Source organism: Paramisgurnus dabryanus, chromosome 15 (genome assembly GCF_030506205.2).
Source record: "Paramisgurnus dabryanus chromosome 15, PD_genome_1.1, whole genome shotgun sequence".
NCBI lineage: Eukaryota > Metazoa > Chordata > Actinopteri > Cypriniformes > Cobitidae > Paramisgurnus > Paramisgurnus dabryanus.
In genome coordinates this window covers 35,178,438-35,193,532 of record NC_133351.1, presented here as the reverse complement: position 1 = coordinate 35,193,532, position 15,095 = coordinate 35,178,438, and the positions used below count along the sequence as shown (strand labels likewise).

Sequence of the window (15,095 nt, the reverse complement as noted above, 5' to 3'; positions counted from 1 at the left end):
AATATCGAAACTCTTTGGAACTCATTTTTTAACACGATGCTAATGGTCTAATTCAATGGATTATGCTAACCAATGCTAAAAGACCCGGAGTTTGGCTGAATGGATTCCAAAACTGTAAAACTCAGATGTTTAACTCTAGAGGAGCTGGAAAATAAGCCTATTCTCAAAAAAAGTGGAGTGTCCCTTTAAGAAGCATCAGCTTTTTGAACCATGCCTCGCAAGAAAGATCTCTCTAAAGATATCAGATCAAGAGTTGTTGCACTCCATAAGGCTAAAAAGGTATACAAAACAATACCAAAATGTTAAGACATCCATCAGTCGACTGTTAGACAAATTGTTTATAAATGGAGACAGATTAACACTGTAGATACCCTTCCTAGAAGCCGCTGCTCTCACAAAAAAACATTGCTGTGAGCCTGAAAATTCCTGAAAAATTCCTTCTGAATGATGTGCAGGTCTGATTCAAAATTACTGAATGTGTTTGCTTGAAGTTATTGCTGCCAAAGGAGCATCAACAAGCTATTAAATCCAAGGGTTCGCTTGCATTTTTCTCCAGAACTGTAAATGTTTAATGGCTGTTCCAAAAAAGAAACTAGAAAGAAACTAGAATTATTTGCGTTGTCAGCTTATGCACATTGTGTTTGTTTGTTGTTGTGACCTAGATGAGGATTAGATTACATTTTATGCCAAATCACTGTAGAAAACCAGTTCATTCCTAGGGGTTCTTTTCTTGCCACTGTAAAAATACATTTGGCACCAATATGTACTTTTGAGTTACTAATATAGACTTTTTTGGTACAAATGTGTAATTTTTGTCTTTTGACAGCTTTTATACCTTTTTCTGAGAGTGTGGGTATATCCAAGTGTCAAAAACTCCAGGTTCCTGCAGAATTTCTCAATGAAAATATTTAATGAATTAATGACAACAGCATGAATTTAAATAATTTTAAGAAATGAATGCAGTCTATCATACCTTACAACTTAAATGTAAGTATAGCAGATGTGTGTGCGTTACACTGCTTTGATGAATCCAGGACCACTTTGGATCATCATTGCTATTTTGATGTATTTTAGTATCTGTGTTGTGTTTGTGTTGTCATGCCATTTGATATCTCTCTCCCTCTCTCTCTCTCTCTCTCTAGCCTGGAGGGGTCACGTGGCCCGTCAAAATCTGAAGCTGATAAAAAGAGAGCGTGATCAGGCCGCTGTGCAGATCCAGTCAGGTAAACATCTCTGAAGACCATCTTTCAGGATTATTCATGAGTATATTTGAAGAGCTCAGATGCAAAAGGCGCTAAACACCACCCCCGTCAAAAATGGGATGATGATGATGATGTTAACCGAATGCTCTCAGCTTGTATTATATGTTCATCAAATAGTTCAGCTTTTAATCCTGGCGTAACACCATTCATAAATATTGTGTTGTTGGCAGAATTTGTTAAATACCACAATGATTTAGTAGCAAAGTCTTCTAAGTCCACAGAAGATTAATTGGATGAACAACGGTGCACATACATTGATGTACAAAGCTGTTTACATGGTAAACGGAGGTTAAATATAATAATATTAACTGAATATTTTAGGATATTGACCGAATTTTGAGCGTTTTACCTTTTTCAGAAAGGGCAGTAGACAGAAGAGAGACTTTAGTAGTTGAGATTTTTGCATGTACTTAGAGGGTTTTGCAGCTAAAGACAGTCAAAGTGGTTAAATACCAATGAAATGCCTGAAGTGAGATGCCTATTTGTGAAAATAAGGCAATGTAATCACATTCTAATAACCTTTACATAAAACATGAACCTGAGACGGAAATGAGACTACATTAACCACAATGCAACGCGGTCATTAAGAAAAGTCTGATAAGGCAGAAGGAAGTGTGTGACGACACAACAGGTGAACCTGATTAAAAAATGCTAATTTGCAAGAAATTATGTCAGATGCACTTAGAAGCTTTTGCATCTGAGCTCTTCATTTATAGATACAAGTAGGATAGATTCAGAATATCCATTTTATTTAGTTCTTAAACACCAGACAATAGTACAAAATATATTTACCACTAATGGAGATGGTAAATATAGCAAAGTCTAAACATTTATGCATCATATTTTTTTTTTCAAACAAAACTTCAGTATTTTCACAAAGTGGCTTTTTTATATCAACAAACAATCCCATGAAACAGTGCTAATAAATGAATAATGTGTCTCTTTTGAAAGTTTGGGTCACAGCATTTGGTCCCCATGTTTCAGTAGAATGAAGTATTAGCTTCTCTCATTACTTTCATCTGTTTCCCAGTGCAGACAGCAGAGGAGAGAGGAGGGGTGAGGGTGACCCCCCCCTTCTGTTCCCTGCCACTTCCTCTCTCAGATTCCCGACCCATTACAGACTCTCACATACCAGAAACAAGATGGCTTTTTATACTGTCACTCTTTTCATCTGAAATGTAAATGAATTCTTACTCGGTGTGGCCTGACGGAGATCAAAGCTCCATATTAACCTTCTCGGGGCACGTTTCCATCGTCGCGCTCGTCCTTTGAGGGCTTGGGGGGGCGGGGGCAGAGGTCCGGGGGGAGGAAGGAGAAGGAGGAGTGATGCTATTGTTCTGCTCTCCTCTTCTGGAGTACTTCAGTTCCCTTTCTTGGCAGACGTCTGTCTGTTTCTCTCACAGCGTGTTTACTGGTGCAGGTGGTATAATGTTTGTCCACATGTGCGTCGGTGTAAAGGTGGGCCATCTTTTTTTGCTAAAATAGCAGCTAATTTGTTAAATACTAATGAAATGACAAAAGTGACATTTGACTAGGTCCTCCTGATAATTTAATTGTGAAAGGGTCTAGACCTCATTTAAAGGGGTCACAGCCTCCCAAGCACCCTATAATTCACATTTGGGCTGAGCATAATCCCAACACCCGCTGAAACACACAAGACAAACAATAGACAGATGCACTCTTATAAACCCCACCGCTGCTCGGATTAAAGCGTAAAGTGTGGAGTTTTAATTGTCCGTCTCATTGAATAAATAAAGAGCGCTGCTGTTTCATGTGTTTGGAGGTTTACACTCATTTGTTCAAGTGATAAAATGCTAATTATTCACTCAGACTTCATTCTAACCAGAAACAATTAAATGGATGTTTAGAATAAAATACCACAATGAGCAAACGACCTATCTAAATATATGTAACAGAATTTCAGAATCAAAGCTACATTTATTGATAACTAACAAATTATAATTCATTAACATTCATTGCTACCAACGCAACCATATCTAAGCACAAGCAAGAAGTGAAGGAGTGATGTTTTTCATAGTCATCTGTGGCTGTTTTTTATTAGTGGTCTTTTCTGAGGCAAATATCATCATGGGTTATGATGGATGTGGCTTCATAATAGCTGCTATGATCTTCATGCTTAGTTGTATCGTATTTTGAGCCTGTGGTATAATGTGATGTTATTTAATAATGAATTCAGTCATGTGAATATTTGTGTTACAGCATACAGGGGGTACAAAGTCAGAAAAGACATCAGACACAGTCGACAGCTGACTGGGTAAGTGTGTGTGTGTGTGTGTGTGTGTGTGTGTGTGTGTGTGTGTGTGTGTGTGTGTGTGTGTGTGTGTGTGTGTTTTTGTTTTGTGAGTTATTATTGTGTTCCTAACTCAGCGGTTGAGCATTGCGTTAGCGGCGCAAAAGGTCCTCATGGGTTTGAACCCAGGTAAAAAACATGCTGATAAAAATGTCTACGTCAGTGGTCTACAATTGGTTGCTCGTACCGAGTCTGTGAGTTGCCCGCCAAAGCACATTCTGTTAATAGCCTCTATTTTAATATTTATTAGCTTTGTTTCATATATACTGTATATGTTAACATTTTAAACAGTGATAACACGTACAAATAAAATAAAATAAATAAGTTTTGAGTAGACTATATAAAAATTATTTAACCATTGTGGCAGCCCTTACTCACAAAAAGATTGGAGACCCCTGGGGGACGTGTCTGTCAAATTCACAAATGTAAATGTTTAAATAGGCCATTTACTTGCACATACTTACACACAACCGTTTTATTAGATGGATGGATAGATAGATAGATAGATAGATAGATAGATAGATAGATAGATAGATAGATAGATAGATAGATAGATAGATAGATAGATAGATAGATAGATAGATAGATAGATAGATAGATAGTAGCAAATGATCATCTGTCACTTTTACTGCATTTCTTTAGAGAGCTTTAAATGTGACTTATGATGTGATCTTATTTTTCTGACAGTCATGAGGTTGACTGTGGTTTTAGAAATGTGTGAGTATAAAAATCAACCAATCATTTCATTCTGATTAAAGGAATAGTTGTTAATTAAAGGGGTGATTCATTAAGAAATCACATTTCTGTAATATTCCAATACAAAGATGGATGTGTACTATAAAAACAGAACTCATAATCTCCCTGTAAGCCCAAAAACTGTTTTATTGAAACCAAACTGGCAAAATGTTTTATGTCAGATTTTGTCTGAAAACAGCATCATTAAAGTCAGGATGGAAAATACACTTGGCTTATTACTTGTAAAGTATGATGTTTTTGTTTTATTCATGTAAAAATCTTGCTGTCATTGTAAGTGGATTTAAAAAAAATAAAAACACAGTTCATGACTCTTTAATATTAAGACTTGGACTGTGTTTGTTTCACAGAAATACTAATCCAGGACCAAAAAGGTCCTACTTGACAAATGTGACCATGGACCACAAAACCAGTGACATATTTGTAGCAATAGCCCATTACATTGGGTCAAAATGATACATTTTTATGCCAAAAATCATTAGGATATTAAGTAAAGATGATGTTCCATGAAGATATTTTGTACATTTTCTACTGTAAATATATCAAAAAATGTATTTATCATTAGTAATATGTGTTGCTTAAGGCAGTGGTTCCCAAACTTTTTCAGCATGTGGCCCCCTTGTGTACGGTGCGTTCCTTCGTGGCCCCCCCCAAAGAAAATTTTTGACAAAAAAACTGTTCTAAAACTCAACATTTTAATGAAAAAAACATTTAAATTATACAAAAAGTAGTGCTTCTGGTTAGTAGCCTTATTTTTTAGGTTTAATAACACAGAATTCATGATAAATTAATGTATTTCATAAAATGTCCTAAAACTGGGGCCCCCCTGGCACCATCTCCCCCAGTTTGAAAACCACTGGCTTAAGGGGCTAATCACACCAAACGTGTTTTAAACGCTTGGAAACGCAAGGCGCGTCACACTTCCTTTTTTGGTCACTTTAAAAAAGAGCAGTGCGACACGGCTTTTTATATTGCTAGGCAACCACCGAGTCAGCTGTCTTGTCAATCAAATACTGAAGCGTTAACTGTCATATTAGCAGCAACTTTATAAAAGAGGACGCTTGCTCTGACCTTGTTTGAGGGTGAGAGGTGCACAAATGCGCGAGTGGAGTCCGGTTCTTCAAAGCCACTGTAAACTCCTGTAACCACAACGAAAGGCCCGCCTCTACCCTCATTTGATTGGACAATGGAAAGACATGAATGACGTCTGCCCATAAAAAGTCATTCAAAAAATGCACCTGCAACTGCCATAAATGCGTTTGTTTAAAGTTGTTAAAATATTGTCCTATACTAACAAACCATACATCAATGGGAAGCTTATTTATTCAGCTTTCAGTTGATGTATAAATCTCAGTATTAAAGAAATTGACCATTATGATGTTTTGTGGTCCAGTGTCACATATTGTGAAGTACATATAATGTGAAAAAATGAAACAAGGAATTAACATATCACCTGTCACCAGTGCTGTTAAATCAACTTTCTGCTGAACACATTGACTTTCATAATAGAAAGAATAATACAATGGAAATTTACTGGTGCTTAAAAAATTAAGTTTGGTTCAAAATATCTAATTTTGTGTTCAGCAGAAGAATTACATTTATAATAACTTAAGGGTAAGTATATGCTGACATAATTTTTATTTTGGGGTGTACTATCCCTTTAAGGTCAGTAAGGCCCAAATGCAAAACGGAACTTTTTACAGAATATGTAGCCATTATGACATCACAATAGTGTCTCTGCTGAAATACATTATTGTTCAATTACTCGCTGTTGTAGAGTTGAAGGAGTTGTGAGAGTAAGACGTGTTTTTACTTTGCTCGTGTTTTACGAAAAACAAAAACTTAAAATGGTGATGAGAAAGAGAGCACTTAGTCCATCTTTGAGCCATTCAAAACTTTCTGCTGTCCAGAAGACTAAAAAGAAGAGGATAGAGGTGACGGTCCGAAGGCAGCAGGCAAGTGGAAAGCTTTTCTTTCCAGCCCCTGTGCCCAACCTTGGGTGTGATGTTGAACAGCCCATGGAAATAGACGAGACCATGGATGAGAAGATGACAATGGACTGGGTGGACAGCAGTGGAGGGATCCAGGTGATTTCCACTAATATTTCTTCAAGCACTTCATCTTCCAGAGTGCTTGTAAGACCATGTCGCTTCGCTTACAAGAGCCCGAGTCACCCTGTGCCAAACCAGATACTGAGACACAACTGAATCAGGTGGAACAAAACCCACAGATCCGTTGTTTACTGTCAGTATGCTGGTGAAAGTCCTGTAGCAAGATCGTACTGATTCATCCTTTACTGCTGAACAACTTCAGGAAATGCATCTGGATTGACTTTGACTTTCAAGTTCTTCATCTTACTACAGTCATGAACATGGCCTGAATGTCCTGCGGTGCAGTTTGTATTAAGCAAGCAAAATTGGCATGTTGATGCTGAAGAATGATGTCCTGCCATCCTTGATACCGGATGAGGGGTTTTTGGAAGAAACTTGTTGCAAGACAAATGAAACAGGTGGCACACAGTCCGACCCGAAGACACTTCACCAGTGAAAACAGTCCCAGTCTTGAAGCTGTACTGGATGTGAAGATACGTCTACTGGAGCTCAGACAGATGCACTTTGTGATACAGCACATGGCAGTTTACAAAAGCATCTTTAGTTTAAAGTTAAATAAATATTTACTTTTGCTCATATCACTTGTGTCTTGAATCAATTTATACTAAAAGACAGAATATCCAAATACTTCAATACTTAAAGGAACAGTATGTAAGAAATTTATATCAATTAATCATTAAATGGCCCTGAAATGTCACTAGACATTAAGAAATAATTTTCATTTCAAATACTTATATCACTCACAACAGCGGTCTGGCCAGGATATTGTCATTTAAAAAGTGGAGTTGCAGCCCTCAACTGATGTTTATGTTGTCGTTTGGTATATTGGCCACCAGCTGTGTGATTGCAGTACCAGTTTTAGCCACACGTTTTGTGATTGCAATACCAGTTTTGGCCACAATCCTACATACTGTTCCTTTAATATCAAAAGTTTAAAATAAAGCTTAGGCTGAACATAACAAATAAGAGTAATGTTGGTAGAATGAATAGTAGTTTATCCTATAGAAACTTTATACTATGCAAAATTTTTACAGCCCAAATATTGACAAATTGTATTGTTTTAAACCCTAGTTTCACAGAAAAGACAGAAGTGTACAGTAGTCCCAAACTGAAATGTGATCTTGCACCACAAAATCAGTCTTAAGTCACTGGTATATTTGTAGCAATAGCCAACAGTACATTGTGAGTCAAAATGATAGATTTTGATAGATGCCAAAAATCATTAGGATATTAAGTAAAGATCAAATTCCAGGAAGATATTTTCTAAATTTGTATTATATCCTAACAAACCATACATCAATGGAAAGCTTATTCATTTAGAATATGTATAAATCTCCATTTAAAAAGTTGCCCCTTACGTTTTGTGGTCACATTCACTACATCACTCCCAATATTCACATAATCACAATCTTTCACACTAGTGGAGCGATCTTACAATCTCTGTCATCCATCATTATTAAAAAACTTAATCTTATCATTGAATACTTGATAGGGTCATAATAAATCCAGTACACACACTACTCAGCATCTACTTCTTCTCATGTTTTAATCAAATGTTGAAATGTACAGTAGTATCCTATTACTTTGGAAAAATTAGTTTCTTATTTTTGTCACATTTGCTAAATGCTTAAATGTAAATGTAACTTACAGATAATGTGCAGAACATTGATGCTAAAACAATAATAAAAAACACAGATATGATTACAATGAATTTAATTAACTGCAAAAAGCCCCACTGAAATAAAAAGGACAATTCTTTTGTTTACTGTAGCAGCATTGTTGGTTGCTTGGTAACAGACATTCATAACTGAACATAATGAAACATTGTCATATCAATTCTGATGCACTTTTGGAGGTAGCGTGATGGGTCGTAGTAAATCCGCGATCAATATACATGTGGCGTTTTAAAAGTAAAACTATTTCTTGACTTTCCGCGTCTGTCTGTCTGTCTCTCTCTCTCTCTCACGTGCAGGCGTCTGCGTACCGTTAGCGGGTCTCTAAGTCCGGACTCCCTCACGTCCACTTCATATTGCAAGTGCATTCATTTCTATGTGAATGATTAAATGTGTGCATTTGATACTTTAAAAATGCTTATTAAACTTGTAAACCACTCATTTAGTTTTTCTCCTTTTAGATTTTCTTACGGTTTTTGATCAGTAACTCCTTACATGCATTTGAAAAAGCAAGACTCGTCAAACATAATCATTATACATATTCTTTATTATCATGAAAATACCTGAAAAGGTTTGAAGAACAGCAATATAAATATATCCTTAAGACATTTCCTGGCGTCTGGTTCTTCGTCTGCAGCGCATATTGAGTTTCTGCAAGAGAGCGCCCTCTGGCTTTTGGATGTAGCGGCATTTCACCGTAATTCATTTGAGAAGCAAAGCAAGCATCATCTGCCAGTTTATAGGTGCACCCCTAATTTAGATAATTATCTCCGTCTACCAACCACACATTTTTTTTTTTTGCCACGGTTTATGCATCTTATGGAAAACAAACTGTGCTATTTCTCTAATTAGGTTGCTCTGTATTTTGCACCTGGTTACTTTTGGCATACTTATTGTGTTTTATGTTTATTTTTTTTATTTTAAATGCAAAATACACTTGTTATGAATGTACTTTAATAGAAAATACTTTTTTCAAAAGTTTGTGTGTTGATTTGTTATATAAACAAATGATTTACCCAAAGTTATTACCATGCTTGACAATACTTGTAATAACCAGTTTTTCCGGACCTATGAAAATGATAAGAATCCAGATTTGGACCTTTGAATGTGAACTTTGAGAGCCCCTGGTATAGAGAAATAGTATTTAGTCTGACTGCATGTTTATATTATATTAATTGAATAATTATATGAGAAAGAATATAAAGCTAGTAAGGCACCAACTTTGTACATTGCTTTGAAACAACATGAGTTGAGCACTGTAGCTCTGACAGAGATCATTTTTCTAAAAGCTAATGAATGGCAAAAACCTAACTGTTAAAACACTGCTTATTTAACGTGTAATTAACAGATAATAAATGTATTAAAATCTGAACAATATTTGATTTCAAAATTGTCCAATATTGTGATGCGCATTGTATCAATTCACATTGCTTATGTCGGATACACAGCACTAGTAAAAATCTTGCTGTCAGTTTCCATTTTCAATCTTTTAACCATTTGTAGTTCCTGCAATCATTATGCTTCAACTTATTTTCAGCAGCTTTAAAATAAAATCTAATGATCTTTTGAATGAAGATGTCCCCTATGTTATATATTCTATTATTATTATTCTATTTCATTTAACAATTCATTTTAAGTTTTTATTCTCTTTCCACACATCTAAGAGTCTTTATGTATGCGTGCATGTGTATGTTTACGTGTTTTCTCTAGTCAGTTGGTTTATCAGAGGGATTTTCAATGCTTGTTTATATCAGAAATCTCAGTGGTAAAACTTCAAACCTCACACTTTGCTATTCTGTTTCATCAGGGCTGTAGAGGATGGTTATAGATTTATTTTGACATCAACTGGTCCAATTTTCCCTTGTAAAGTTCATAAACGTACCTACAGTACATGCTCATTAGCTGACAGGAGCAGGTGTATGTGAGTGTTATCATGGGGTATGAGCAGGTGTCAGCTGATATCTGTGCATGTGTGTGCGTGCGTGCGTGCGTGTGTGTGTGTGTGTGTGTACATTCAGATCAGACATGTTGAGTGTTTGTCAAACTTATTAAACTATAGTTGCGTGACTCTTGGACTCTTGACTCTCTGTAAGGTCAGTCGATAGCATCCCAAAACCAAAAGGCTGCTGGGGAGAAACTCCGGCCAAAACAGGAGAATAGGGAGAAGACTTTTTATGTAGCAAGTAATGAAACAGAGGACAGGTGTGCTCCTGTGATCGGTTACTCTGAAGAGCAAAAAAACAAAAACACAAGCAAAGAAAACAAAGGACAGAGAGACATGACCAGACCAGGTGCATCGGCTGGAGGTCAAAAAGTTGTGTGTAAGCCCTACATCAGACTTAGCTACGTCCGACGTTGTGAAAAATATTTACGCCTGTTGCATCATCTGAAAGTATGACCAGTTGCAGCTACGCTCGGCTTAGATGATGCACGTCCCCGTATATGCATTTAACTGCAGTGATATTGAGACGCCATTCACGTAAATATGGTTATAAACTTGACAATAGAGAGCTTTTCATCCTATCACACATTTGCAAGTGCGCTCTCCCTCAAGTTGCGTCCATCATCATGTGAAAACCCATCAAACACAACCTGCTCATTAAATAAAAGAAAGCCTTTACTTTTTGCACAAAATGTAATTATTTGCAGACTAATTCTAATAGTTCTGGATTAAAATGAAATTAACTGAAAGGTGTCAATAATTTCTTTACTGTGTCTTTGCAAATATTTAGTATTTTATGATATGTAAGAAGTTATTGCTATGGTCTCTTATTAGACGCGCAAATGTCTTGTTAAAATTCATTATTTCTATTTTTGCCATAGAAACAATTTAAGACTTTATACTTACGCCTATCCTTGACTAGACATAAGATTTAGTCTCAGATGTACGCTACACCTAGAAGGTGCAACATTTTACGTCCAGACTAGTCTTACGACCGCGTTTACGCCCAGCTGGTGCAACCGGCCCCAGAACATTAATTCAGATATAACCAGAAGAACACTTTATCATTCAAAATGTGAAAAGCATAGCTAGGAAAAATTGGCTTTGGAAAAATATGTTTATAAATATTTGAATTTAAATTGAGATACTTCGGTATCTTGGCATTTCTGCACATAGTTTTTGACTCTGAAACTTTAACTGATGAGTCCCCAACCCTAGAAACATGCAGGAGATCCAAATCAATGTGTAGCTGGGGTTGGTTTGGCAATAATGGGTGGTGGTATTAACGGCTCAAATAGCAGCAGCAGTGGCACAAGCAGTATCAATACTAATGTAGTTTCAAAGAAGAAAAACAATAAAATACAAGGCGACATTAAAAGGGTGAATTTGTTTTTGTGTACATATATAAATGTTGAAGTTCTACCTAGGATTCTTTTTTGTCTGTTTTTATTTGATGTATTGATTTCTACAACAGTTATAGATACATCATAGTGAAGAAATGTGTGTTGTTTAGTTCCTATGGGTGGCAAATAAACTCGTATTAATCACGTCCTATTGTTTTATACTGAATGGTTTTCCAGAGCCTCAGAAATAATAATCATGTTGTTAAGAAAATCTCATTTTTGTATCATTTTGTCTCCCCAGACACGAAACATTGGAAACAAGAACCTCTTCCAATCACTTTCCTGAAGACAAGGTCAGATATGCTTTATAATTAGAAATATTGTTTTTATCAGTTCTGAGCTCTTGAATGGACAAATGAAGTCTTATTTACAACTAGTTGGAAGGAGTGTGGCCACATAAAAGACTGAAAGATTCCAGTTTCAGACAGTGCTGCATTTCAACTTGAATGTGTGATATAATAATTGTTAACTTCAACACAGCAAGATCATTCCAGAGTTTAAAGAAACAGTTCACCCAAAAATAAAACTTCATCATTTATTCAGCCTCATATTGTTTCTGTATGTGACTTTATTTTATGTAGAGCAAAGGATTTGTTTAACAGAATAAGCTAAGCTATTGTGGGTCTTCAACCAGGGGTCCGTGGCCCACAGGGGGTCGGCAGCGGATCTGCAGAATGTCCGCCAAATGATGTTTAATGACCAGCTTTTTTATATATAAATGTACAAAGCATTACAATTTTAACCTGTGGACAAAAAACTGTTTCTAAAGAGAAAAGTCAAGCGCCCACTCAGGAATTTATCAGCAGTAGCGACAGAAAAAAGTTCCCTCTGCATCACAGGTAAATCATATAGGAGCGTTTGTCTTTCTTTCAGAATGTAATTTTAGAATCAGTGCGACTTTACTATATTTCTGAACTTTTAAGATTTGTTAATGCTGTTAATCGCTAATTCGTCAGTCAAATGACACCATGCATTATAAACTGTGACCAAAACTATCGCTCGCAATTAAAATCAAAGTCAAACATGTTGCCCCAAAGATGCTGCGGACTCATTGCATGTTGTTCTCCCGCAGAAAATAAACTTGCGTAACTCAAACTTGTAACAATAATAATCCACAACCACAAGAAAGACCTCAGAATTATAGAATAGCAGTGTGTGTTCTTCACCCTCAGCAACACACAAAGAAGCAACAAGATGCGTTTACAAAGCAACTCACTTAATAAAATGACCTGCTTTTACAACAGAAATTCCTGTACGTCTGCATTGACATCTGCACAACAGTCTTTGTGCCATTCACCATGATCAGTCATCTTTATACATTAAAAGCTCAGTTTCAGGTTAATGTATCACTGCAAACTCATTAAAATAACAATTAAACTAAATCTACTAAATCTCAACAATAAAAATACACAAAGAATTGTGCATGTACAACAACATCATGCATATTAGGTCTAATGTAGTGTCTTAATATAATATTGCTGTGTGAGAATATGTTTATTTCCATTTATAAAACAGTCAGTTCCAGTCCTTGATTCTGATTGGTCAATAGTTGTACTTTACTTTACCTAATACAATAAAGCAGCCTCTTGTACCTTACTTTTTGCTGATATAGCTCTGTTTTACAAATTTAGTATCAATGCCTCTCTCATCGAAGTCTTGGATCATCCAAAGAGCTTTGTGTGAGGAAGAATGAAGTGAAATGAAATTGTTTTTTATTTAAGTTCCACTCTCCAATAGAAAGCAAATCTCAAATTTACTTCCAGATATTAACACAGGCTACAGGTGAAGCAGCTCTTTACGCCTTCTATCGTCTCATAATCGGTCCTCATTTCTGTCCAAGAAACTCAATAATAATCTTTTACATTTTAATCCTTTATTTTTTCATATTTTAAAACGTTTATGTGCTGCTGCGCATCCATGTGTGTGATAAGTAAACGCGTTGTCCCATTTATAGGCGCATATTTCTAACGCGCTTTTTAAATAACAAAAACAATATTGGGGCATTGACTTTAGACTTAAGACCAGGTTTTAGTTGGTCAATGGCGTAGTCTATTTTAGTTGCCTCAAAAGTTGCCTGAGCACACCTTGTTTTTAGACCAGAGCGCCCATGAGCGCAAAATTGGGCGCAAATGCATTTGCTATTTAAACAGCGTGGCACTAAAAGTTCAACGAAAATTATCATTGCACCTGTTTGAAACTTGAAAAAGACACTTGCGTCGCATTGCGCCAGGTGTTTGATAGGGACCAATTACAAGACATATAAGAAACACTGTCACTCTGCATCATAGACATCTAACCTGGCCAAGTTACCTGGCTCTCATGTGATCAACTTAATCTGCATGCAAACTTATTGTGTTCAGTCACAGTTTTAATGATACTTTCATAGTGCTTTTTCCTTTTGAAAATAGACCCTTGAGACCCACTGCTCTCATTGTACAAATAAGCAACATGATATTTCTTTGAAATTTATGAGTTTGCAATGACGCGAGGGCGAGTAAATGGTTTTTCAATTTTGGGTGAACGATTCCTTTAATTGCGTGCCTGATACAACTCCTGTTCACATGAACTCTGCTGTCACCAACTGAACTGAATATTACACGGAAAACCCCTCAGATCAAACGGCACAGTCCCTGAGACAAAAGAGACAATTCCCATGTTGAGAATTTATTTCTGCACTGACAGAGAGAGAGAGAGCGAGAGATATGAACCCAGGGAGGTAGCGAGTGAATCAAAAGGCTGGAAAAGCGTGCTAGAGAGTAAATGCTGACTTCTCCCTGAGGTGATTTGTATTTTTGCTGCTCTCTCTCTCTCTCTACAGATGTTGGAGCCCCTTTTTTTCCAGTAAAGACCTGAGGTTCTTTGCTAGGACTTTGATATCCTGTTCGAATTCAATATGTGAAATAGTAGAGCCACTCTGTGACTTGGAGCACATCGCCTTGCTTTGAAGTCTGATCCAATTTTTGCTGCTTGCCATTTGATGTTGAAAGGATGAGATGAAGAAAACGTACAGTTTTTGCCAGTAACTCTGCTGAGCATATGTAAGATTAAAACAGCCCGCTCCTTTGGAGGGTGTACTTAGAAATGTTAAGCAGATTAATTCTTTCCTATAGCTCTTTTATTCAAAGATAAAATTAAATGCGTGTGGAAGTCTGCGAGGACGGCCTCTGTTATTTCCTGCATTACAATGAACCGAGCGTGACGCGAGCGAGAGAGAGAAAGAAAGAAAGAGAGAGAGAGATAGAAGGCTCAAGTAGCAATGCATTAGCACTTACTGTTAGTGTTGCCAAATATCCCATGTTAATGGATGCTGGTATAAACAGCCTGCACTTAATAAATTACTTTAATTAATTCACATAAAAGACCTTCTGCTGTTTTATTCATTATGATGCGCTTGTTTGTACTGTATGTGTTCATTTTGTTCTCCGTGCATCTGTATGTTTCAATCTTTCAGGTTGGACATAAAGACATAGACAGTGAGGAAAGCTCAAGTGACGGGTCTGTGATGAAGACAGACAGACAGAGAGACAGAATACAGAAGAGATCTGCACTTAGCAAACAAGGTGAGTCCATACACACAAATACATACCAATACATCCTCACAATACTTACAAAGCCAGATATTAACAAAACACACACAAAG

General features: G+C 36.5%; 1 protein-coding gene across 1 annotated transcript in view; it reads left to right on the top strand.

The window, feature by feature from the left end:
• The window catches only part of myo3b (myosin IIIB), a 146,416-nt gene that overhangs the window by 93,148 nt on the left and 38,173 nt on the right, over positions 1-15,095 (top strand). Inside the window, exons 32-35 of the mRNA XM_073811996.1 lie at positions 1,143-1,223; positions 3,483-3,537; positions 11,697-11,748; positions 14,907-15,015. Coding sequence (XP_073668097.1) covers positions 1,143-1,223; positions 3,483-3,537; positions 11,697-11,748; positions 14,907-15,015 — 297 coding nt within the window. The remainder of the gene's footprint in view (positions 1-1,142; positions 1,224-3,482; positions 3,538-11,696; positions 11,749-14,906; positions 15,016-15,095) is intronic.